This window comes from Grus americana, chromosome 5 (assembly GCF_028858705.1).
Source record: "Grus americana isolate bGruAme1 chromosome 5, bGruAme1.mat, whole genome shotgun sequence".
Classification (NCBI taxonomy): Eukaryota; Metazoa; Chordata; class Aves; order Gruiformes; family Gruidae; genus Grus; species Grus americana.
Genome location: NC_072856.1, coordinates 52,351,293 through 52,379,067, shown reverse-complemented (window position 1 = coordinate 52,379,067; position 27,775 = coordinate 52,351,293). Strand labels below are relative to the sequence as shown.

At 35.5% G+C, this 27,775-nt stretch overlaps 1 protein-coding gene across 7 annotated transcripts in view; it reads left to right on the top strand.

The window, feature by feature from the left end:
- Positions 1 to 27,775, top strand: part of TTC7B (tetratricopeptide repeat domain 7B) — a 151,915-nt gene that overhangs the window by 31,552 nt on the left and 92,588 nt on the right. For 6 of the 7 annotated variants that reach the window (XM_054827195.1, XM_054827193.1, XM_054827199.1 and 3 more), the window contains 4 exons: positions 7,777 to 7,907; positions 9,641 to 9,762; positions 23,726 to 23,804; positions 24,977 to 25,149. In XM_054827195.1, the coding sequence (XP_054683170.1) occupies positions 7,777 to 7,907; positions 9,641 to 9,762; positions 23,726 to 23,804; positions 24,977 to 25,149 (505 nt within the window). Of the gene's footprint in view, positions 1 to 7,776; positions 7,908 to 9,640; positions 9,763 to 23,725; positions 23,805 to 24,976; positions 25,150 to 27,775 lie in introns of those variants that run through there. The other variant, XM_054827200.1, reaches the window with a different exon arrangement.

The following is a 27,775-nucleotide window of genomic DNA, read 5'->3' as shown; positions in this document are numbered from 1 at the left end:
TAGGCATTATTCAAATGCTGTGTGTGGCAATATCTCCTGTGTTTCTAAGCAATTTTTGTTTGCTTATGGAAGCAGAGATGAGATGCATACACAGTGGGATATCGAGGTGTTAATTTGGGGAGGTGCAAGTTGTCAGTAACTCTGAAATAACAAGTGTATATTTAACTGGGAAGTAAGCTTATTGAAATCTTAGGTAATCTGATTCGGATACTGCTGCATAAGTCAAAAGATGCAATTGAAAAATGAATTTATAATACTTGGCATTACAAATTAGTAAATCTTTCTACAAATGCTTACAGATGAGCATAACAATTTACAGGCCTGACATTTAAATTCTGCAACTTTGTAAACTTGATTTTAGTAAATAAATTGTGTTTATATTTACTATAGTGTACTAGGTTAGTAGACTACTGCAGGTATCTGTCAAGATGGCTGTGTTGTATTACAGTAACAAATTCTCGTTAAGTATGTGAGGGATGTCATATGTAAGTTAGACTGTGACATTGCAGGATTGTAGCCTTATTGCTGCAGGCCGTTTTGCGTCTCATATTGCCTGTTCAAATAACTGTGTTTATATTTAGATGATGTATGTTGAGTAAGGTGAGACTGTCTTTACTGCTGCTGACCCGTATTCAAATTTAATGTTGCATTTACCAAGTTAAATGATTGGCTATTAATTAGTTCTATTTACAGAAACATGGAAATACTCATTAGGTTCAGTGGAAGTGTCAGGTGCATGTGAATTGCTACTTTGCACTTCGCAAAAGATGCCGCACTTAACTTTAATCATATACGATTGTAATGAGACCTTGTGCGCTGCTAGCCTGTGTCAGCAGACACCAAGCAGCTCCTCATGGAAGAATGCTAAATGAAAGCTGGTTTAGTAATTATGCTAGGGATCTCTAGCCTCATTAGGCAATGGGTCAAGAACTCAACTGCCTTAAGTTCCCTCTTCCCATATGGCCGTGCAAATGTTGCAGCCCGTCAGCAGGCAGTTTGCAGACCGTGGCTAGGAAGCCTGTGCCATACGTACTTCAAACTTTGTCTGTTAAAGCTTGTCTTTCCCCCAGTCTATTTTTATGATTTCTGCCCTGCTGGAGCAGGGACTGGGAGGGAACCCAGGGGTTTGTCCTGCTTTCCTCAGTGCTACTTTTAGCTCTGGTATTTGAAATCCAAACACTGAATGAAAATAATTTGCTTCTTATTAAAATAGACTTCTTTAGGACTTGCGCATTTTGGTGGTGTGTTTTTCTTAGTTTCTTCAGAATCTCTAGTATATCTTCAGAATCTTGCCTTTGGCACAGTGAGGAGAGGGAGAAAATGTTGGGCCAAAATTAAAGTTAGTGATTCTGGCCTTTTTTCTCATGTCACAGGAAGAACCAGTGTCACAGTGAAGCCTGGTCTTTTTTCCTCAGAGAATTGCAATCCTGACAATATATAGCAAAACAATTCAGTATAAATTCCATAGTTGAACAATCTCCTTTCTCCTGAGCGAACAGCTTCCTTGATGACTGCTCCATCTGCTTTGGAGAGAGTTCATCAGAGATTCACTTGCTCCAAGATCTACCACAATTATCAGTCCTTTTCCTGGCTTTTATCTCTAGTTTGAACTCTTTCAGCTTCTCCAGAAGTTGCTTGTCTGTCAAAGGGCTGTACTGTAAAGCAACAATTGGCTGGCACATGGTTTGTAAGAAACAAATGCATCTGTGAAAATACTGATCTCTTCTGTTTAAAAGTAATTTAAAAGTCTACTTTGTGGTTTTAAGAAAATGCAAAGATTTGAATGTCATTACATTTGTAGGAAAACTGTGACCAATTGTTTCATGACAGTTATCTCAGATGATATTACAAGAAATCCTCAAATACAGTTACGGTTTTATTGACTGCTTGGGTTAATAAGTAGGTGTCCACTTCAGAAAAGAGATGTGTTCCTGTTTGTTTGGGTTTTTTGTTTTTTTCTTTTTAACTTTGAGAAACTTCAAGACACTTAGAAGCACTAGCGTGACTATGGTATTAGTAAAGCCATGCTAATGAAATGACATTGCAGTATGAGCACATGTGATGAAATGCTGTCTTCAACTCTGGAAAGCTGTGCTTATGTTGCTCTGGGTTTCATCTAGAATGGAATTAATTCTCTTAAGTGGTCTGTGTTTAAAAGAGTGGCTAGCCAGAGCAGCTTCCCTTAAAATCAAGTACGCTGAGAGAAGGGTTATTGACCTTTCTGATACATTTTCTGGAAAGCTAATTGGGTATGAAACTAGCATCCTGACAGTTGTTGGAGACTTTTTGTCTGTGTCTTGGCATTTGGGGAATGAGCAATACAAGGTACTTGAAAAATCAGAGAAGTGAATTGTTTGTGTTTCCTGAGATTGTTTAAAGAAATAGGCAGTTCCTACTAAGACGGTTTACCTGCAGTAACTGGAAAGTAAGAGGTAATTTATTATAAATATATTTCCCTACTCTCTATTCTTACTTTTTCTCTTTTTCTTTATAATAATTACCTTAAAATTACAAGTAGGGAATTGAAGAGGAAAAAAATTCGTGCTTTAATTCCTAAAAAATCCTCTGCAAGCAATCTTTGATTTGAGGACTTGCAGAAATAAGTCCTTCCCTTCAGTGAGATTAGCTGGGTTTGTTCTAAGTTCAGAAGTAAACTGTGGCAGTTCTTTGACAGCAGTAACTCTAGATTGTTTAAGTTCCTCTTTTAAAATGACTACTAAATGTTTGCCATATATTTAGAACAAACAATTATATAGACTAAGCTAAATATGAAGTTTCTTTAAAAGGCGATAAATGGGGTTATTTGTGTTTACGGCATTGGAACATTTAGCCATTTCTTTGCATATGATATAGGGAAGAGTAAGTGCTGTACGCTAAAACACACTTGGATTTTATGTGTCCATTTAAGGAAAACAGGAAGCAAACCCAGAAATCTTAGTTTATTAATGACTCTTCCTCTCTTGCAAAAGCATGTTTATTTACTTGAGTATAAAGTAGTCTTTCACCATTTTCCTATTTCCTTTGGCATATCTACTGAAAACAGTAGATAAACCATAAGATCCGTTATTTGTGGCTTCTAAAATTTAATAGCACTTATACAGACAAGGTACTTACTGCCTGGCATCTTGGAAAATTCTTGGATATACAATGCAGTAAATGTGATAGGCTTTTCTTGGCCTTTTGTTTTGGGTTTTTTTTAATGGTCTCAGTAGTGGTCGGAGTGGTAGGAGTACTTGGTAAAGATCTGAACTGTGGGGACTCCCTTTTGACCTTAAGAGTAATTTTTGGTTTACTCTGTATAATGAAGTGGGAGCGTTAGTTAATCAGTTTTCCTACAGAACTTATATGTCTGGGTTTTGTTGTTTTGTTTGTTTGTTTGTTTGTTTGTTTTTAAAGTGGTTTGTAAATGAAAAGTAATTACTGTCATTGTCCTTAACATAAAAATGGTTGGTTATCTAAGAATAAGCAAATGTGTTGCACAGGGACTTCTTAAAAATTATTAGTTTATTACTTGTTCGTACTGAGGACCCCTCTTTTATGGGTAGTGGTCAGTGAGTGTATATGTGGTGGTAGGGCCGGTCTGCTCTTGTATTTGTGAAAAATGAAATAGTTTACTTGCCATAACTTTGGCCACTGATTTGAGACCATGGACGCAAGAATGCCACTTGGAATAAGTGATAAAACTCTACTGTTTGCTTTCTGAATCTTTTACAAAATACAGATAGTTTATAAAGTTTTTGAAGATTTAAAGAAAACCTTTGCAAGTTATCATGTAATTTAAATATCAGGCATTCTCTTTTCTTGTCCAAATACTGTTTGTTGCTGTTCTGCTCTTTTGAGAAGCAATTTTAGAGTTACTTTGCAAAACATGTAAGCTTAGCTAGTACGGACTCGTATTCATTTCACTGCTTCTCACTTTCTTTTCCCTCGGGAGTCATCTTGCTTGATATCAGGACTAGATATGTATGAGAGAAGTGTCTTCCCAAAATATAACTGACCTGGTTTGTTGGAAGCTTTTATTTGAAGGTGATTTTGACTGGAAGGGCTTAAACTTAAAAGCCATGAATATCAAAGTCAACTTGTGATACCAATTGACATGATATTCTTGAATGCTGAATAAAACAATATAACCAATACAAGTTAAATAAACCAATAGCTATGACCTTTGCAACAAATGCAATAATATTTTGTAGCAGTAACAAGTACCTCTTTTCCCAATGTCTCAAAATTTATAAACAGTTAAAGAAATTCCTGCCCTTTTGAGGGAGAATAGCAGAGAATAGCACCTGGCAGGTGTGGGAACAATCATGAAGGGGAGAACTGACCTGTCTGAATATAAGCAAAAGTCTTCAGCAGATAATTTAGGGTGATATGGATTTCTTAGAAATTTACATGTTTCTCAATTCTTGCATGTTACCACTTGCTTATTCTTTTTTCAAGGGCCTAATATAATAATCCCTATTTAAATTAACTTTTATCATCTCTCAGTATTCTTACGAAGAAATGGGCAGTATATTATGTGGTTATTATTGCTATGTTGCTATTCATATCTATTTAAAATTAAATAATACTTTTATGTAATTTAATACATTATTTCTTAAATTTCATCTGTATTTAAGAAAAAAATTAAACGAGTAGTCTGGAGGGACTGTAATTTTAACCTGTTACAGAAATCATAATTTATTCAGGGTTTTTCTTCTAGTTGATACATTTTCATTTTTAATACAGTACTGAATTGTAATTATTCCTTGAGTCATCAAAACAAATAAAGTGCCCAAACCATCCTGTTAAGTGGTCATTTCAGGATAGTTCTCCAAATGAACTTCCTGCTTCAAAGCATTGCATGCTTAAAATATACATACTTTCCTGGGTTGTAATAAACATACCAGAAAAAATACAATGACTACTAGTTGTATAATAAAGTTACTAGTTGTATAATAAAGTTACCCTAAGAAATAGTATTATATACTTCATCAAAGGACACTTAGAATTTTGTACTTCCCTTGTGCATTACTGAAAGTTTCTGGCAGAGCACTAAGGTGCTTTCATGTCTTAAAGAAAATTCTCAGCTAGAATGAGAGAATGTTCTTATAGTGAGTTTTTCAGATTAAAAAGATTATATTTGTGGCCATAAAGTATAAAAATAGAAATAATAAATCCAAGTCAAATCTACAAATAGCCAGTTGAGTAATATGTTTCATGTAGTGGAGGATTACTGTGGGGCACTGGCTGTGCATGTCCTGGGAAAGAAGGGCTAGGGAGGAGTGATCCGCTTACCAACTATCTGATGCTTTCAGTCATTTGACGTTTTTATTGCAGCTCATTTATTGTATTTTATGGTCGCCTCTGAGTCCGCGTTTGTGTTTGTGTAGGACACGGCAGACTTTCTATCCAGCATCAGCCTTACATTTAGATCTTCTTATCAGAGAGTCCATTCAAGCCTGCTGCAGTAGTAGGATAACTGACCTTTTTCTACGGTGCTTTTGGGTCTGTGACTTATAGTTAGCAAAAAAACCCTCTCAGATATTTGCTGTTTGCTATTTGATTGAAAAATTGAAAGAAAGCAGTTAGCGTAGGCTACTCCAGGCTATTTTCAAATATAGTTAATTTTTAGGGAAGAGTCCAGTGTCTGTTGTACTCAGGTTTGGCAGGTTTTTAAGAGACAGACTACTTGTCTGTTTGCTGCACTTTAGGAATATGTAGGTTTTTGAAAAGTATATTGAATTTTATTTTCTCTTTAGCAGAGCAGCTAGTAATGGAGGCAGGATTTTGTCTTAATTGGATGTATAGCTAGCAAATAGAGCTGTAGGAAATATGTTGTTGTACTGGTAAAAGGGTGAATTGGGGGGTAAAGGTGGTCAACAAACTGATACAGACTTAAGGCATCCCCTCAAGCCAGAAATATAGCTTGATAGTTTTCTATACAGATGAGTTATACTTCTGCAGGGAGGCACTGAAACTTAATAGATGTTTTAAAAGAATCTGGAAATTGCAAATATTGTATAGTTTGAGTTTATCAATAAATAAACTCCAGATTCCATGGCTGTGTCTTCCAAGTTGTTTTAGTAAGAAAACTTGTAATTCCAATGAAACAAACTGTCCCCACCTTACAGTATTGATTGACAGATATCTTTTGACAAGCTATTCTCTAAGCTGGGATTTTATACTACCTGGCATTTGACAGGCATCTGCCCAATATATAGCTATGTGTTTTGTTGTTGGTTTTGGTTTTAGTTTCTCCAGCAGTAGATTCTCAAAACCTTGGATGATGAATTGAGAATACAGTCATTTAAATTATGAATTATGTTAATGTGGGAGCAGTTGAAGGCACTTTAGGATCAGCATTTACTGCTGACAAGCTGGAAGAATGACCTGAAATAAATCTCTTAAAAGCATGGAAATTGCTGTACTTCAAATACAAATAATTATTCAAATAAATATGAGATAGAGTAACTGAAGAGGCATTTGGCTTGCAGAATATGATCTAGTGATCTGTGGCAGATCATAAACAGAAGACAATGTTTTACTAATATGTCAGAGCAGGTATTATAGTTCTGCTGATTTTTTTTTTTTTAACTATTATTTTTTCAAAAGTATCCTATATCAAAACCAGGAAGCCTTTCATCTACTCTGCTCAGTGTCATTGAGGCTCAAGTGGAGCTGTGGATTCAGTTCTGGCACAGTGAGTTGAGAGAGGTAACCGCTTGGAGAGTGGCCAGAGGAGATAAAAATGATCAGCTGTCAAGGAAGCATGAAAAGAGAAATGAGTGAGAATTGACATTCTTTGTTGCAAGCATCTCTATCTCTAGATAAACATTGAAAAAATATTTTGTAAAGAAAGGAATAATCTCTCTGTGAAGAAGTAGTAATTAATGTAGTTAGGGAGATGTAGACATTAGGAAAAATTGCTAATTGTGAGAATAGTTGAGCTCTGTAATAATTTGCATAGGAAGGCCAAGGCATCCCTATTGTCAGAGGTCTTTAAGAACAGGTTAGACAAGTGTCTGGGATTGGTTGATTGCTCGGTCAGATAGATGGATTAGTGTTCTTGAGGTCCTTTCCAGCTGTTTTGTCTAATTATCTCAAAAATAACTAATAGAAGTGGCTTGTGTAAGAGATAGCATTAATTAGTAAGAGTTGTTGGGTTTTTATTTTAGGCAAGCAAAGACTTTTTTTTTTCCCTTCAAAGCACCAGATAATGTATTTGTTGGATAAGTCTAATAAAGTCCTAAGACGGCAAGAGTTCTGTGCCTTGATGAGAACGAGATACCTCTTACTAAATTTAAATTAAAAAAAATTACACTTCCTAACCTCTTATTTTTTTGCAAATATATTTGTTTTCATAGGTGCTTCTGCCTTGCACAGTTACTAAGTTTAGTATTACCTTGAGTGCCTTTCTCTACCCTGCCTTGGTTTTTGTGATCACTCTGGAAAAACGAAGATGTATTCAGTAATTTAAAACTGATACAGAAAGACACTAAGCACTTTTGTGGTAGACTGTCATGTCTTTTAAATCAAAATTGCTTTAAAAAAATTAGTGCTTCTGGTTTTATAATTACTAAGGAGGAGTCACTATTATTTATATATTTATTAGCGTCTGTATCAGAGTACCATACCTTCATAAGTTTTTAGTATTTTTTTTTTCTTTGTTTCTTCTCCTGATCAAAGGGGCTTAGCCTGGACTATTTTTTGGGTATAGTATTATATAACATCAGTTTTTAGTGCTTCATTTGAAGGTTGGTTTTTTTTTTCTTTTTTTTTTTTCTTTTTTCTTAGGTCTCTGTCTTGAGAAGTTGCCAATTTCTTCTTCGGCTAGCAACCTCCATGTGGACCGTGAACAAGAGATTGTTACGTGCTATGAGAAGGCTGGGGATATTGCTCTCCTGTACCTTCAGGAGATAGAACGGGTAAGCTGGGATGATTTGCTTAATTGAAGAATTGCATGGCTCATCTTACCTACATTTTGGTAACTCAACTAAAAGATATCTAATATTTGTTTTCTTAGGACTTCAGTGCACGCTTACAATTGGCCAATAAATTGGTGTACCTTAATGGATGTCTGGTAGCTGTCCTTCTGACTGTTCTCTCATTCTGATCTCTTAGAAAATAGTGTTAGTAGTCTAAAAAGGGACAGAGCTCCTCTGAACTACTATGCATATTCAAGAAGCCGATCTGTGGCCTCTGTTACCCTATGGTAGTTCATTTATGAACATGGGATTATAGTGTCTTTCACACACACATGTAAGAATATGTACTTTATATACTTACTAGCTTTTCAAATAATTCTTAAAAAATTCATTTCAAAATGAAGCTATGAAGATGGAAGATTAATCTTATTGATGTTTATTTGGAGCCAATAACTTAATTGCTTTTAAATCCTCTTTATAAAACTACTTGAAGGTAGAATTCTGAAATAACGTTGTACCTGTCAGCAAGACACTTGACGTATCAGTGGGGTGTCCAGAATAGTAACTGAAAGTGTGTTTGCTTCAACTAATAGGCACAATCCTGGGACAATGAAAAAAATCACCAGATATGATAGCCAGATAAACATATGATTTTAAAATGTAGATGCACTTGAGATAAATCTTAATAGTTCTATAAATTGGATCAGGATAATGTTCTCGGACTTGATAGCCCATTTGTCATGTTGTCTCATTAATATATTACTCACTGTATGTATGAAACTACAGTTACTGTTAAAAGTACTTGGATATTTTTTCCTAAAGAGATAGTTGTCTACATCTGCATCTGGACTCCAGAGTTGCTCTACTTTTCATATTACGTATGAGTGGAAAGAGAGACAAAAACCTGAGGTACTAGATATGTAGGATACCTGTTTTTATTGATGAAAGCTGATATATCTGAGGTTCTTAATGGTAGACAAAATATAACCTACAAACAGTTCTGCAGAGTATTAGGCAAGTTACTGTTTTCTTTTTTCGCCTATTTATAATTTATAGATTATGAATTATGGAAAGTTAAAGTTAGGCTTTTTATTTGTAAAGAGCATAACACTTCATGATTTAAAAACTTCAGGCTTTATCTGAATTTGAAGGGATACATAGGGTCTTTTATTTCCTCCTCTCATTTTCATTTACACCATTAACTTTGTCTTCTGTTTCTTACCACTTAGCAGAAACTCTTCAAGTGTTATAAATACTTTTTTTTAAAGAAAAGAAAATCTGTGGTACCCTTTGTTTCTAAGAGTTACATACTACTGCATTTTATTTGAGATATGTCTGGACAAGATACAATACACTTGGGGCTCTATGGCTTGTGAATACTATCACAATGAAGCAAGCTAGCAATATCAACCTCTGACCCTCTTTTTCAGACCTATTGTTTACAAGCAATTGTCTTGGAAGGGGTTATTAGATACAGTTAGGGACACACAAGCAAAAGGAAGGGGAAAGAAAAGTAATTCTGTTTTTTACATACATATACATTTTTATTTTCTGAGCTTTATTGCTTTGGGTTTTTATGTTTGTTTGTTTTGTTCCTGTCTTTTAGTGGCTGGTAGACTATGTGTGGTGAACATGAAGGCAAATGAAAGCTGATAGCTCCCCATTTTGAGAGAGCGTTTTTAATGTTGATGTAATGCAAATTAAGTTATTTCTAAATTGGGTTGTTCTCCTAGATAATTAATGCCAATATACAAAACAGAAGCCCTAAGCCAGGGCCCACTGCACATGAACAAGAACTTGGGTTTTTCTTGGAAACGGGACTTCAGAGAGCACATGTTTTATATTTCAAGAATGGGTAAGGTTTGATTCTCCTTTTTTTGTGCTTGTTTTTTTGTTTAGGTTTTGTATTTGTGATCTAACTGGGCATCATCATTTTTAGCAATTGTGGATTGTGTAATCATGAAGTTTCTTATTAATAATGTAGTAACAGTTTTGATTGAAATAGTAAGGCTGCCCATATTGTATTTATTTACATATTGTAAAATCATTTAATCAAAATATATTAAACAGAAAGCATTTTAATTTTTACTTACTAAATGTGAGAACTTAAATACCATAAACTTTAATTATTTAAAATTTCTTTTACTTTATTACTAGACACTGTTAGAAAGTGATTGACAAGGTATTGAAACTCTTGATTTTTATAATTTTGATTTTGTAATTTTTTTCCAAATCTCTTCAGTTATCACTTATTTTAACATTATGCTGCAGGATAAATGTGCATGAAGATCAACAGTATGTATACAAGTATACAATCTCCATTGTACCTGCTCTATAGATCCTTTTAGATTCTGCATGGGAGATCCTCTATAATTTATTTTAAATAAGGCTTCCCTTAAAGCCTAAAAATAAATTCCGATATTACAGAAAGTGAAAAATGAATACAACTCTCCATTTTTAAGAGCTTCAAAACTTGGCACAAATGGTTTATAAGTACATTTCTGACATTTGTTGTTGAAATCCCATAGGTTAAAAATTTATTTGCAGGGCTTCTTATTTCACTAGGAAAATGTGGTTTGATTGAAATATTGGAACTCTTGATAAGACTACTGTTTTGTACCAAAAATGCTGCTTATTCTTTCGAATACATAAACAGGAGGTGAAGGGAAATCATGCAGTGTCTGTAAAGAGTTCGAGATTTTAATGTACTGATGGTGGGGTGACAAAAGGCTGTCCAAGTTTTCAAACCATTGAGGGATTTCAGCATGGAAATGATCACTAAGCTTTTGAAATCTCATTCTTAAAGTAATGAAGTAGTGCTACAATAACACGTGATCTGAGAGTTACATTTTATTTCTGTTTTTGTCATTTAATTGCAAGAGGAATGGAATGTTCTGAAAGTTAATTTCTTTTTCATTTACCAGAGCTAAAAATAAAATATCTGTTTTCATGCCTGCACAAAAGATAAATAAAATACATGTATTGAAAGAATCCCAATGGCAATCGTTGTAAGAATAAGCTAAAAATTCCACATTTTGAAGAGTTTTGATTGAAGGCCAGGAATGGAAATGGACCATTTCATTCTGACATGTTGTGCCCAAAAGCAATCAGCAATAGACGTAGCAGTTCAAGATTTAATTAAGAAAACAAAAATCTACCCAACAAAAAGTTGTGTAGTGGGTTATTAAGGAACATCCAGTCCATAGAAGTGTTTTTCCTAGGCCGTATCAGTTGGTCTGGTGTGAACTTTGAAAGGTTGGTTGTATTCCATGTACACTTTAATCCTTCACAGGGAAGCTGATGGTGTTCTTGTTAACTCCTACATAAACATGTAATCTTTTTTGCAGTCTTGAGTACAATAGTCACTTGCAGTTTACAAGCTAATTAACACATTATATATTGTAATTTTAAATTTCTTCTTCCAATTTCATTGGCCAGTGCTACTTTTTTTTGGTGGTACGAGAGGAAGCAAGGTGTTAGGAAAAATAGCTCTGTGCCAATCATTATTTTACATATTCCTGCCATTATGTCCTTTAGTTTCCTTTCTTAATTTAGAGTCAATCCCAATTCTTTCAAGATTTCCTAATATGGCCATTGTTCCAGGCTGCTAGTTATGTTGCTGCTTTTGTGGGTCCCTTCCTTTTTCTTTTAATTTTAACTTGGGTTTACCAGAACTGAACAGAACTTTAAATATATACTTTTGTAATAGTGACAGATTTATAGCAAGCTTTTTAACACATTTATTTTAAGGATGCTTCATGTGGTTTTGAAATTTGTCATCTCTCCTGATGTTAGGTTTATAGAAATTAGATTCAAGATCGTTCCATTAAGCTTTGCAACATACTTCAAATTTGAATTTAATCTAAAATTGTGAAGATTGTATGAACATTTTCAAGAAGAGGAAATGTAGATATCTTTAATATAGGCAGTTTAGAAATGGAAACATTTCTTTGAAATAATCTTTTTTTGCAACTGAAGCTGTGGATGTTAAAAAGGGCTTCAATCCTGAGGAGGAGGCAGGGAATAACTGCTTGTGAGTGATGGGGGAGAAGGGGAAGAGGAAAAGCGTGCCTGTCTGTTTTCACAGGCAGATTAAATCTGCTATTCATATTGCAATGCAGTGGAGTCTCTGTTTTGTGTATGTTCATGAAGTGAGGCTGACACGCAGAAGAGTTGAATCTGAATTAAAAGTTCCTTTCACCAAACTACAGCATGGCATTGATTTGAGTTGGTTCAAATGTTGTCCTGTTACAGCATGGTGGCTATAGTAATTTATGTTTTAGAGCATGCTTAAAGATCTGAGTAGATGTTTATGGATAAATGATATGGATTTTTTGGTGGGTTTTTTAGACTTCAGTTCCACTCCAATAAGTATTAATAAACATCTCAAAATCTGCTAGAGAATTTAATTTGTCTGAAGCCCTTTTGCTATGGAGTGGGGTTTTTTTGCTATATCTAGGAGTCAGTCGGGTAATCACTGCTTTTAATTACACTTCTTCCACCAGAATCAGAGGCAACATTTTTGTGCATGTGTCAGTTACAAACTAGAAAATAAAATAAGGTAACTTATATACTAGCTGGAAGAGCATAATTTTAGCAGTAATGTAGGGAGTATTGCTGCCTACACAGAAAGCCGGTTGATCCACGTTAAATTTTCCCTTTGTTCACTAACTGTACAGAGATTTTCTTTTAAACCAAGAAGTCAAGTTTTTGTAGAGGATTAAGTGACTTATCTTTCAGGTATGCATTATCTTGTATGAAAAACTAGAAAGTGTTTGAAACCTAACTTAGCCAGACTGGTAAGTGCTGGCATTTTCAAAATACATGGAAAAGCAATTATCTAAAAAAAAAAAAAAAAAAAAAAGTGGCAATAGTCTGAATAGAAGAATGTTATTTTAGTGCTCTATTAAGACACAAATCTGAAATTAATGTTTCCTTCCAAAGTATACAGAATTTTTGTAAAGAATCAAACTACATACCCAATTTTCACTTGGGAGCAGAGGAACATTTCAGCTTGGAAATGAATGATAAAGAAGTTGAAGAAGCTGTTCTAAAACTTTAAGTAGGGTTTATGTGCTTTTTAAAAAACATTCTGAAATATGTAACTTTAAGTGTCTTTCAGGCTGATTACACAACTTCCATTTAGTCTAGTAGTTGCTTTGTAATTTCAAACTGAAGGAGTTCAAAGTCTTGATGTTGTTCCAAGAATGGCTAATAGCAGAGGAACTTTGACATTAGTACTTTAACGTAGCTATTTTCAAGTAAAATGCCCCTGAAAGAAAAGGGACAGCAGTTTCTGTACCCAGTAATCCTTCTGTCCTAATCTTTGCTTTGTATTCATGTTGTAAGATAAACAAGACACTCAAATTGTAAATGGTTTTTATTTTTGAGGTAATAGTGTTCAGAAATATTCTGGAAGTTTGTACTCTGAAGGCAAAAGAGCTTTCTGGTTGGAGTCTAAAATCAGGTGGTGATCATGTGAAAACCAGTCTTAGCTAGCTTTCAGAGCTCTTTTTTGTGGCTTCTCTTACATTTCACACCCTCTCCAAGGATATTGCGCTGTCAGAGTCCAGGATCCAGACTGCAATTTGGTCTAATCTCCGTCATGGTTCACAAGCTGAATTAAAGCCTGAGAAACCTGGTCCAGATCTGTACTCCTCATGGTGCCATTACCAGTGCTGGCAGAGCGGCAGTGAAGCAAGACCTTCCCAGTCTTCTCCATGAAGTTGTTTCTCACAGACTGGCTTTTCCTCAGTAGAAAATTAACCCCCCAAAAAACAAACCAAAAAACTCAACCAGTTTTTCCGCACATAGTTGATTGTTATTGGTTTACAAAATATTTGACAAGAACAACAAAAAATCCCCAAATCCTTACTCATGTGTAGGACTTATCTATGTAGAAGTTATTTCTTTTATCTGTTTTTCCCCCATAGCATAAATAGGAATAGCATAGGAATATAGCTCTCATATTAGTAAGTGAGGGAGAGCAGATAGAAGCCAATCCATAAGTGCTTCTGTTGCACGTATATACCTATACCATGCTCACAGATGGAAATTTTACAGTGATGAAATCCATAAGAGAAGGACTTCGGTTAATGCTTGATATAAATGCACATCAAGACACTGTATTAGAATACAGCGCTAGCTGCCTGTCAACTCTCTGAATCTGTTGAGATCTTGTTGCATATCCTCCGTTAGTCTCAAAACAAATTGATCATTTACTAAAGAATAGAAAGTAAGATGAAATGAAGCATCAGATTCTTTATATGTGACATATCACCACTGTATTGGAAAGTAATCTGGAAATTACTTCTGTTGCAGTTTTTCAAAACAACTTTGTCCTGGAGATAACTGCTTTCATGTTTGTGTGCGTAGGAAACTAAGGCAGAATATATTCAAGATAGAGACAAAAATCACTGTTTTGTGACTGCTAGCAAAAATGAGTTTTCACAGGATACTTTGATATCTGTCATATCAAATGCTTTCCTCACCCTTAAGATACTGTTCTTACTCTGTTAGTTTTCATTGAAAAAACCAGAATATATTTGAATGTGAGAGGAAATTATTATTCCCTCAGATATTCAGATAAAATAATCCATGAAGAACGCTTTCTCTTTCAATCCTTGTTGTATGTTTACTGCTCAGAATTGTGTCTTCAAGAGTTTAAAATAAGATTCCATTGTGAAGTTATAGATAGAAAATCTGAATGTGAGCTGCAGTAACCTACAACTAATTAAGTCTTTCGAGTTTCTTTCTGTTAATACTGATTTTTCTCTGAAGGACAGTTAGTTGCTGTACTTGGATGATAGTTATTTTCACCAAGAGAAAGATTTCCTTCTATGAATGCAGCATTTGGCAATTTCTGTTACAGCTTTAGTAATAGTTTAACATAGAGCTTTTCAGTATTTTGAATTACTGGTTACTAATTACATGGGTTCTTTATTCATATTGAAATCATGTTTTTGAACTGATTAAAAATGATGGAAGCTGCCAGTTTTAACTGCAAAAATGTTAATTGACCCTGTTAACTTCAAAAGGAGGAAATTAGCAGGTAGGAGGATTAATTTGTGCTAGATTTCTTTATGATAATAGGAAAAAATGATTTGCTAAGCATTAAGGTGAGTTTGCTGTAAGCCTCATGCTTAGGAATGCTGCATGAATTCTTACCCACAATAAATGAACAGAGGAAGAGTATAATGAAAGATGATTACTAATAATTATTCTGCTTGTATTTTTTGAAGTATTTGCACATGCTTGTCTTTCCAGAAGGTCTTGTCCCTGTTTGTAGATACAACTCATGTTTTGTGTGTTGAATGTAGTATGAATTTGGAGAGTTTTGGCTCTCTCCCTTTCCCCAAGTTAATGTATTCAGTTACATTGAACATTGGTTCATGATTAATTTGAAGAATATCAAAATAAAACACAGCTTAGTAAATGTTTTCAGAATTGCCATTGTGTGTAAAAGAGGAAAGGAAATCCTGTCCTCCATTCTACTTTGTTGTAGTAAAACAGCCTGATAGCAAATACAAGAGTTGGCAATAAAAGGACAAAACTCTTATTAATTATACTGATGAATAAATGGCACATAAACAACTTGACGTAGTGGAAATCTATGCATGTTCTTCCGATTTTAATATCTCTAGCTAACCAGAAGCAGTAGCTTCAAATTTAAACATCTCCAGGGTTACCAAGAGAGTTAGAAAATCAGCAGAGGTTTGATAACCTCTTGGTTTGTTTCTTTTTTTTTCTTTTAATTTTTTTTTTCTTCTCCCTCTCCTGGTTCATTTTCACTATCATTTTTTGCATTTTTGCATTTTTTGTATTTTACTGCTGTTTTCACACTGCTGCCCAATATATAATTCTTTGGCTTTTATATTGGACTTGAGGAAACACTTGAATCACTTCACTGACTTCATGCTGGTCATAAGGAATCCCTCTCCAAGAGAGTTGGGCATGGTCAGTGGCAGGCATACAGTGTCAGTGAATCCCTGCTTCACAACTTGGCTTAATACTTCATAGGTGTTGTCCCTAGTTTGCTTTCTTTGCAAGGATGGTTCTATATTCCTCTCACCCTTTCTCTTCTTCAGTGTTGCCACTGGGAGGGATTTGTCGTTGATCAGACGAATACTTGATCTGTCACTTCAGATTAGCTCTTTGGGTTCTGTCAAATGTTATGCTTTCATTGATGCATCCCAGCTGTTTTGTTGCCACTTAAAATCTTGAATCTTATCAGAATATGCTTCCTTTATGGTTTCTGCTGCTAATTTCTGACCTTTGAATCTCCAAGACAGGTTGTAAAAACATGCCTATGTTGGTCACTCTGCTGAAGTTCTCCATGCTTTTATCGTGCCTGATATTAAACTAAGTGGCCTCCTACGTCTTCAGTTTGGTATTCTAGACAAAATCACTGTTGGTGCTGCACATTTTTCCTTCCAGTTCTGTAGGAGTTTTTATATTTTCTTTTAAATGTAGATAAAATAACTCCATAAATTTTATGACCATACAATTTGACTGATGTGTAATACAATATTAAATATTTACCAGAGTAAATTCTATTTGCTTTATTCCCTCTGATAACTTATTTCCTTAGTAAAACTTTCTGGCACATTTAGCACTTTTCTCTTGTGAATTCAAGAATGGGCTTTTTTTGTTTATGATTTTCTTTGGCACCTTCTTAATCTACCCCTATTTCTTCCTCTGACTAGATCTCTGCTCGAAAGAAGAAAGTTGCAAAATAATAGGAGGTAAAGGCAAGGCTTCTAATGCACTCTGGCTCCAGTGACTGCAGAAGTCCTTTTGTGAATCTAGTCTTTGTGCCTTAATAGTCGAATCTGGTAATTAGCATAAACACACACACATATATCATAGAATCATAGAATGGTTTGGGTTGGAAGGGACCTCAAAAGATCATCTAGTTCCAACCCCCCTGCTACGGGCAGGGACACCCTCCACTAGACCACGTTGTCCAAAGCCTCATCCAACCTGGCCTTGAACACTTCCAGGGATGGGGCCTCCACAGCCTCTCTGGGCAACCTGTTCCAGTGCCTCACCACTCTAACAGTAAAGAATTTCTTTCTAACACCTAATCTAAATCGACCCTCCTTCAGCTTAAACCCATTACCCCTTGTCCTGCCACTACACTCCCTGATAAACAGTCCCTCACCATCTTTCCTGTAGGCCACTTCAGGTACTGGTAAGCCGCAATTAGATCTCCCTGGAGCCTTCTCTTCTCCAGGCTGAACAGCCCCAACTCTCTCAGCCTGTCCTCATAGGAGAGGTGCTCCAGCCCTCTGATCAGCTTTGTGGCCCTCCTCTGGACTCGCTCCAACAGCTCCATGTCTCTCCTGTACTGGGGCCCCCAGAGCTGGACGCAGTACTCCAGGTGGGGTCTCACAAGAGTGGAGTAGAGGGGCAGGATCACCTCCCTCGACCTGCTGGTCACGCCTCTTTTGATGCAGCCTGGGACACGGTTGGCTTTCTGGGCTGCAAGCGCACACTGCCGGCTCATGTTGAGCTTCTCATCAGTCAATACCCCCAAGTCCTTCTCCTCGGGGCTGCTTTCAATCCATTCCTTGCCCAGCCTATAGTCGTGCTTGGGATTGTGCTGACCCACGTGCAGGACCTTGCACTTTGCCTTGTTGGACTTCATGCGGTTCACATGGGCCCACCTCTCCAGCCTGTCAAGGTCCCTCTGGATGGCATCCCTTCCCTCCAGCGTGTCGACCACACCACACAGCACATATACATGTATATGGTGTGTTGTATATATACACTTACATGAAAGAACATTCTGAGGAGGAGCTGAGGTGGTGGTGTCAAGACAAGTAGTAAACAGGATGTTCAGCATCCCAACACTGTAAAGTGGAGTTACCTGCTCTCGTCTTCCCTATACCTGCACTCCTGGCATGTGGTTTTCTTGTTTGATTTTTTCTGGTTCAGTTACTTATTTGGCTCAGCAGAAAACAAACTGCAAAGAAATTATAGCTTTCTGTCCTTTTAGTGAGATGGATTGCTTCACTGGAAGGTGTGATAATGGCTGATGTGGCTGGGAGAAAAGAGATAGGCCCATGCAAGTGAGAGTAGGAAGATGCGAAGAAGGAAGAACGGTGGAAATGGGAACTAACACTAAGAGGAGAGAATGGGGAGAAGGAGACCTTCCTCTTTCAGTAGGGAACCATTAGGTAGACTTAGCTACCAGTGGAACTGCAGTCTAGGCAGTAAGTGTTTTCATTTTGAATGCACGAATGCAAGAATTGATGTGTGATTGGGCTGTTTCAAATACTTAGGCTTGTGTAGCTGTAATGGCACACTGAAGATGTTTCATTTATAAGCCCAAACATCAATCAAGAACCTTCAACATCAAGCAAACATGATCTTCTGTAGTGAATTGAGATACCTGGGATTTTTCGTTCTGCATGAGTTAACAATGCGTAAAACGAGAAATGCATCATGATGCGGGTTGTTTTTTTTTAAATGTGTTGTTAAAAAAACAGTAGTTTAGATTCTGGCAGGAAATAAAGTATTTTCTACATGTAATTTAGAAAGTAGTAATACCCAGTGATAATCAATGTTTTGTGGAAATTATACAGTATCGTGAGAATATTCAAAGTGTAAGTATGAAAGGGAGAAGGAAACCTGAGAGGGAAAACAGAACTGTCTGAAGTTGCAACTGTGTAGCCTTTTGGAGATAGAGATATAAACCTTACCAGGATTTGCTTGAGGTGACTTGGATTGCATTGGAGCCATCATTTTTCTAATTGTGGATAAAATGACGTGTCGTGTGTCATCCCTCCTCCAACCCGAGGGGAAAACAGGCACATACATTAGTCACAACCATCTGACACATCATCGCTTGTGCAGAAGACTTAGCATAGTCCATTTGGTCAGACCTTTAATAAAGTTATTGCAGAAAGCCATAGAATTCCAGTCCTTTTAAATTTTATTTTTTTAAAACTCATCTTTGTAGGGCTATATAAATAAATTAGTGTGGCGAATGGCATGCCTCAGTATTAGGATGTTGTTCTGTTACTGCTAAAGAGTTAATCTCTCCATTTGTCACATTTCTTGCTTTTTGCTTATGTAGTAACTTGATTCAATGTAAAATAATTTCTTGTCTTAATACTGTATAAATTACTCTTAATTGGCTGAAAGTTATTAGCTAGAGTATGTGGATTTAAATAATTGTTATGGTTTTTTGTAAACATGTCAGTTATACTGAAGTTACTGAAATGCTGCTGTTCTGATTGGCATGCATATCAGGAGTTTTGCCTGCCCTTACTCCTCCTCTTTAAAACAAATACCTTTCTCTTCTTTGCTATTTGAATTCTTGGGAGAAAAACCCCAACTTTAAAACTTAAAATGTACCAATGAGTTTCCAAACATTGCATTTCTTTTTCTATATGTAAATATAGAGAGAAAGAGAGGAGAGAGAACACACTTTTGGGAAGTGGGCTCAATTCCAAAAGCAATTTCTGTTTCATCACTTTGATGAAGTGATCTAGATCTCATTGTTCTTGGTTTTTCTCCTTTTAAAACATTAATATTTTTAAAATGAGATATAGTAAGCCTCAGTAATGAGGTAATAGGCTAGTATAAGTAACATAGCCTGTTCACTGGCATGGCTCTGGATATGCTTTTCTCTCTTAAATGGGAGAAGTACAAACAATTTAGCCACCAAATTGCAGAGCAGGTGGGGTTTGGTCTAAGTTCACTAAGCAAAAATTTATTCTAATTCCATCCTTAATCTATAAAAGGCAATGTTAAACTAAATATTTGGGGGGTTGCTGTTCTCACACTAATAGAGAGGATATTATCAAAAATATGCTGTAAATACAAAGTAAATTAATCTTATCAACCTTTCTGAGGTTAAATTTAAAACTTTTCTTTTGTAGCCTGTTTTGAGTATATCATGATTAGATCTCACTCCCTTTGTTATAAGGAATAGTGTTTGGTTTTTTATCCTAACATCGTTCAAATACAGACTGATTCTCATTGACCAGTTTCATTCTTTTCTAGGGTTTTTTTGTGTTTGAAAACACAAAGATAAGAAGTATTTGGGGTATGAGGTTTATCTGGACCACTAATGCCACTGTGTTGTCTGATGCCAAACATGCTTTTTAAAACCAAGAGACTTCTTGGTGGTGGTGGTGACAAATGTGTTTGTGCCAAAAGTTTGCTACTGCTGGCCTAAATGCTTATATTCAGGTTTTCTGACCCTGCATTGAAAGTCTGTCCTTACTGCCCCTTAATTTTCTTCCTGCACTTTCCTTATATCATATCTGCAGTTATTGATCTCTCTGTTTAGGAGTGAGCACCTTTGCATAGATGCAGTTAAAATATTTTAATTATTCTAAACAGAAATACTGCCTGAAGTTTTCAAAGGAGCATAAAAGTTGATCTTGCATCAGAATAATTAATTAGGTTCTAACATAAATTGTTGGGGTTTAGGGTGCAAATATGTAGCCACAAGGATGCAAATTAGCCCTAAGGACATCAATCCATATAGACTTGTAGATTGTACCTTTAAATCCTGCTTCTCAGTCTTTGACTTGTATAGTACTACTAAAGAGTTAAGGTATTTTTTTTTCTTGAAGATTTAAAGCAAGCAAACATTTTAATTAGTCTTTAAAAGCTAAGAAGATGCAGTTCAAAGGGCTTGACTCAAGCATGTTCTGATGGGAGGCAGTGATATAAACACACACATACGTAACTAGCAGTGTCTATCTCTGGGCTCTCTTAGTCATCTCTGAAACTACTGAAAATGTGTCAGCTCTGAGTTGCACATTCATGTACCTTAAAATTCCTTGTCTTGAGAACGGAAGGGATCTCAAAGTCGTTTACAGACACTGTGGGACATTGTTTTCTAAGTTAGCCTGACCTTTTGCTCTGGCATTCAATCAGCACGAGTGGAACTGCTAACATGAAGGCACATCGTAGTGAAAAGCAGGTAAAAGTTGTGTGCTTCCTCGGCTAGGTAGGAAAAATCTGTGCCTGAATAGCTGCCACCTTCTTCTCCCCAATGTTACAAACTGTTAACAAATACAGGAAATGTACTTTGCTAAAAGCAGTGTGGTGTGATCTACCATATTGTTCATGGTATATTTTGCTTCATTACTTGTCTCTCAAAGCATTTAACTCAATTTTTGGGTGATTTAGATTGTAGTTTTGAAGTGTATTTTTCTTTTTTAGTATACTTCATGTAGAAGGTGCTTGACAAATTTGTATTGTGTTTGTGTTCACTTGTGCAGTGGATCATTGTTAAATGCTTTATGAAGCAAAACCTAATTCTGTATTTTAAGGTTGGTTGGTTGGTTTTCCTTGTACAGTCTTACGGCTTTTTCCATGATACAGTAGAACTTCAGTCACAAGTTTCAGTCCCTTGCAGATGCTTATAAAAATGTAATAGGTAACTAATAACAACCTATCATGAAGTTCTTAAGGACTTAAAAGTTGCATACTTTTTCTTTTTCTTTTTTTTTTGTTCTTGTAACACATCAAAAGACATAAACTTTATATGGAAGAAAAAGCTAATTCTTAATATTTCATAAAGATTTAAATTATTGTGATTTGAAGTTCTACTACATAGTGTATGTTTCATCTGTACTGGGCAATTAGTGTTTCAAGCTGACAAGTTCTTGCTCTTTTTTGACAGTTTTGCAGGGAACAGTTCAGTTTTTTGGCAAGTCTGTCTGTTTTTTTAAATCTTGTTATGAGGACGCATCTGTGACTTTGCAATACAGTCCTTGAGAGAAAGCTCCATTCATGGGAAATAAGCACTTAGAGCAGAGAACTTAAAGCTGGGATTCCAGTGGTCTGGTTTTGGCTCTCTAAAATATTTGGCATGTGGTATTATTGAATGGTATGTATTTTGGCTTTCCAAAGGTGCTGAAGGTATCCAACTTCCATTGAGTTCAGAGGTTTCCTTAAAATTTGACCTACTGACTTTCTGTGCTTACTTCATTTGTATCTGGAGTTGATGTAATATTAATTAGCTCTTAACAGACCTGTCTGTATGAAATATATAAAGAAATAAAATCTTTCACAAGGTAAATTTTCTTTAATATGTACTAACTAACTGGTCACTCTGTGGTCAAGCTGTGCTGTAATGGACATTTTACAAACAATTATTATTTCTTGTGTGACTGGTGATTATTTCTTTTTAACCATCTGGGTGACTGACTGACATAACTTTCAACCTGCTTATACAGGTTTTGTTAGTTGGAAATGCTAGTTCTTTTTAAATGAGCTTTTATATAAAAGTATTTTAGAAGGTGAACTTGTGCTAGTGAAAGATATCTGTCTGTGCTGGAGACTAAAGTTTCTGAAATATGCTGATAATCCTTTATTATATAAAACAGAATAGAGATGACCTCTGTCATGTAATCTGAAGAGTAAAATAGATGAGCAGGTCTCTAGGTAAAGTGATAAGAGTTCTGCAGTTCTGTAGCAAGATCTCTTGCATCAAGCACTCTATTTTCAGATATTCTGCAACAAAATTTAAAGAAAGTATCTGTGTAAAAATGCTGACTTTTCTGAATTTCTACATAGTTGCAATTCAGAAGATTGGTATTTTAAATATATTTATAAATAAAGACATCAAAATAAAGAAGGCAATTTCAACATCAGCTTTATAGTGCAGTGCAATAGTGCTTTTACTTACAAAAAGCTTACACAATATGTAATATTTCTTTTCTCTTTTGAGCCTGTTAGGTAAATGTTATGCAACTTGCCCATAAAATCACATCTTAAGATAATACAACTATATGACATAACAGCAATGATTTAAAACAAAACATGCTTTTGATCAAATAATTTTGGTTTGCAACTAAACTTCAAGTAGTGAAATGTATGTCCTATGTTATGAGTTAAGGTTGCAGAATTCAGTTGTTCAGCTCAGCCAAAAAGCCAATCCAGTCCTTCACCACTTCAAAGACAAACTGTATTAATAAAAGCAGTTGAGAATATTTTATAAATGCAATAAAAAACCAGATAGCTGAGATAACTGACATAGTGATGAGAAAAAGATAAAGCTATAAGACCATTCAAAATAATCTATTGTTTGAGAAGAAAGATCTGCTAAAATTGTTAGTATGGCTGATGCCTCCTCTCTGACAGTCTTGAATCTTTTTGCAAAAGCTGTTCAGGCAGCAGAAGTGGAAGAAGCACAGACAGAGAAACTAGAGTAGCAGAAGCCACACCAAAAGCCAGCTGGAGTCAAGAACAGAACGCTGATCCCCCAGTCCTCTTCTGGCCACACAGTGCCCTTGCTTTGTGTGCGCTCTTTCCTCTCTGAAAGGAGTTTAAAATTTTACCGTATTTTCACTGAGGATTACAAGATTTACTCCTTTTTTATTTCCCTATTTCAAGGTATCAAGAAGCAGCTAAAATGGAATGTTTGGGGTTTTTTTCAAAGTTTATACTTTAAAGCCTCATGTAATTGAAAATTAAAACCATTGTAGTAGCGAGACAAACTTTGGTTTAGTTTTTTCCCTTTTTGGGGTAGTCATTTCTTACACTTTTCCTTGCTTTCTCTTGACCTATCTACTGATCATGAAAATGTTGGGGTTTTTGGGGGGAGTATTTTTGTTTCATTCTGTTTTATTTTTCCAATAAACTGGCAGGGAATGTTGTTATAATAATCAGTGGTGGGTTTCCCAGGTAAATGAATATATCTCTCTCTCTCTCTCTCACAGAAAGGCGATGCCAATATGCAGGGAAAAAAAAAGATAGCATGGATTTTAACAAATTTATCGAGTAAATATATTAAGGTGTTACTACATCCAAGTTGGAATACTGTCAAATTCTATGTTTATATACAGGAACTTGACGAGAGGAGTTGGTAGATTTAGAGAGTTACTAAGAGCTGTTGAAACAAGAACTACACAAAATCTGCGAATGGTAAGTTACATTAAACCACATTCCTATTGCAGCATCTGAATTTAGTAGGCAATTAAAGCATAAATATAGTGGATGAATTAGAGACAAATAATCAGATACACAGTATATTGATCAGGATCTGTTATCCACCACTTTATAAGGTTACATTTCCTGGCTTAAGTGAATGATTAAAATAAAAAGGAATTTTTGATACCCAGTCTCTCCCCTATTTCTCTCTCCTGTTTGTGGTTATGGATTAAAACCTGATTGGTATCTGACTGACCATACTTTCAATGTTAATCATAATTGCCTTATTTGTGCTTTACCATAGTTTCACAAGGGTGTTGTTTCATCTTTTTTAATAGAATGGGAGTGAGGACAGAGCGCAATGTCTTTACATGTGTTCTGTTAAGTTGGAAGTTATCAAGTTATCATTTCTTTATTTTTATGGTAAAGCCTCTTAAAGGAAAATAACAACAGTAAAATTATGAAGATTTGTTACTTGTATTGTCAGAAAATAAAGCTTTACGGAAAGAGTGATGTATATTTTTTTTGCATCTTTTATATAATACAGGGGCAAGGCTTAGATCTTTTGCTCTAAGGCAATGATTTTCAAAATATCCTATATTAGTTTCCTGGTACTAGGTCTTTAAAACTTCCAAAGTGGTAATAAGGAAGGTAACTGGTTTCTTAATTCATTTAATAACTGATTCTTAGTAAGGGCAATAAAATTATTAAATAATGGACTTCCAGTGGAGAGGGATAATATTGCAAACTTTAATAGAATAAAAAGATTAAGGGCTTCTTATGCTATAGGAGTTAAGGTGGAAGATGCAGATCATGTGGTGCTGTCCATGGCTTAAATATTACACATCTGTTGCTGGGAAACACTGCCAATTCTGATGCAAATGTAGATCTTGCCTTCTTTCTGTTGCCCTGGTACTAGTCTCTAGGTTTTCATCATTGTGATATATAGTCGTGCAGCTTGTATGCATATGTATTAAACATTAAAGAGGAGAGTAACCAGACACTTAAGGATTATAGGATGACTTCAAAGCTTTAAATTAATACTATTTATTTAAATAATATTTATGTAAATATTTCTATGCTTAAATATATGATACCAAGAATAGGTGGTCAAAATAAACATTTTCATGCTGATCTACAACCTTGTTTCTCTTTCAATTTTACAGACGATAGCAAGGCAACTGGCTGAAATTTTGTTACGAGGCATGTGTGAACAGAGTTATTGGAATCCACTGGAAGATCCTCCCCACCAATCACCCCTAGATGATCCACTTCGAAAAGGTTCAAATACTAAGAATTACACGCTCAGTAGAAGACCGCGGGTATACACTGGAGAAAAGTATGGCTGAGTTTATACTTCTTTCTATAATTCCAATTGTTAGTCAGTGCAGTGGGTAATTTAGTTTATATTTTTGAAAATGTGGAAGGAAATGAGCAATGTGAATGGGAATGTTTCCCATGCTGAGTGTGTATATATTCCCTAAAGAGAACTAGGGAGGCAACATGCTTCTCCAAGCAGAAGTTAGCACTGTACGCATGAGACCTTTTGTTCTCAATTCTCAAAATATATGTATTTTTTGTTTTGTTCTATACTGGGGTATATGGTAGAGACAGTATCTCTTATTATACATGGGATACAAAAGAAAAGATGAACTGGGTGGCAAATCTGAGATTGCACAATTTAAAAGTAGTGTACTGTTTCTAGACCTCTATTTTGCTTTGTCATAGGAAGGAGTTAGCAATATGGAGATTAAAATTCATTCCTGAAAGATTATAAAAAACCAAAACATATCTAGCAATTTATCTAGCAGTTTCAAAGGTAGTTTATTTCCCAAGGCAGCTGCCTTTTAATCTTCTTAGTTTAATTTTGGCATTTCTCTATGATGCCACCTTTTTGTTGAGTTTTATTCTTTCACTGATTCAGATAAGTGGTATGCTATGGATCATTTTTGTGTAGCGTCTCCCATAGTTAATTCAAGAAGAGTATATCTTTTCTTGAAAATGTATGGATTTTTTTTTCAAAACCAGTCACCATTAGTATTAAATGTGGATAGCCATTTCCTTAAATTTGAACTATTTCTTAGAAGTTAATAGCTTGTTTGTTTCTATTTGATCAAATGAAAAAAGGTTTCCAAGCTAAAATTGTTTCCCTTAGACACACTCTGAGAGTGCCAAAAATATATATTGACAAAATTTTGCACTTTATTACTGTCCTTGGGTGTAGCTTACTGCCTGAAAGTAACATGCTTGTGTCAAAGCATGCTGGTGAAATCTTAACCATCTGGCACTGTCTTTTTGAATTTATTTTTATGCCATTGATACTAAGTTTGATGTGATGAAACTTCGTTGCATGCTTTTTTTACATAATCTGCAACCTTTGTACTGCTCTACTTGTATTCTACATGCAAGCCCTTGTGGGATCTTGTATTTTTTATATATATATATATATATATTTAATATAGTCAACAACTGTTGCTTGCTTCTTTTGATATATGCTGGAAAGCACTGTGAGCCAGTGAACTCAGAAATAGATTGCAGCAGTGGAAATGATAATCTAGCCAAGACTGATTTGCCATAGCAGGACAGTGCTAAGTAATGCAGAAGATTGAAATTCCATTTAAACTTAAGAAAAAAAATTTACAGAAATGGTTGTGGAGTCTGGAGGATATCACTGGAGATATTCAAAATCCAACTGGACATGGCCCTGAGCAACCTGCCAGTTGACCCTGCTTTGAGTGGAGGGGTTGTACTAGATGACCCCCAGACACCCTCTCCAACCTCAGCTATTCTGCGATTCTGTGAAATCCGTGTGATCTGGGAATCTTTTCTGAGGAGACTGTTTTCTGTTCCATATAAAATTTTTGAGCCTTTTTCTGCCAAGACTTTTTTTATATATATATATATTGTTGTCCAGCTGGATTAAAACCCAGGTGTTGTGAGGTTTTTTTATTTTCACTCTAGTCTGACTATGTCTAGGATATGAAGTCATTAAAAAGCAGTCTTTTGAGCTTTAGGAAAAGATGCAGGCATAGAGTTGAACATTCCAATTTGCCAAAACAACTACTGTGTTTCTCTGCAAGTACATAATTAACAAACTGTACATGCAGGCAACCTTTTTGGTAAAAAGGACGTACCTGGTTTGTGGTTATGCCTTGATCACTGCACTTAAAAAGTATGCATTTGCTGCCCAAACAGGAGGAAATCTCTTTTATGCAGTCACATGTTTTCTTATTCAAGCTACTTGGTTTCACACAGCAAATCCTAAAGAACAGTCTGTTCCTTTCTTACAATATATATGCCTTATTAGTTAATATGAAAGCTCTTTTCCATAATGTGACCTTGTTGTTATGTGCAAAAGAGTCTGCTACTATGGTAGATTGCTTATAGAAGTAGTCCTACCTTAAATTCAAGAGAGATGTTTTGGTTTAGTGTTCACAGTATCGTTATATTGTAACATAAAATACTGTCATACTGCAGGCATTTGAGTTGTTTAGCTGCGTTTATTGCAGATTTCCATTAATGAATACTTTATAAAGCAGCAAGCCCACATATTTATGGTATCATTATTACTAGCAAGTAGAATGGCCTTTATCTTCAAAGATTTCTAGCAATTCTCCTTCCTTGATCCAGAATACTTATAGCAGGTTTCTCAGGCTGAGTCTTTCAAAGTTATGTTCTTCATTCTCAACTCATGCTTTTGTAGAAACATGCCTCCTGGCAAAAATGGGGCTTTGTTCAGTGTAATTTTCTTGTTCTTGGGACATGCAAGCAAAGAGTTCTACAATGTCAACAGAGCATGTAATTAAGTCCTTTTCTTTCATCACATGAGAGTGATTAATACCAGATCAGATAAAACATGTCTAGCCAAGTATCTCATCTCCAGCAGTGATTGAAAGTAAGTACCTAAGACAATGTATAGCAGGACAGACATGTAGGAAACGTCATCCTAGGTATTCATCTGACCA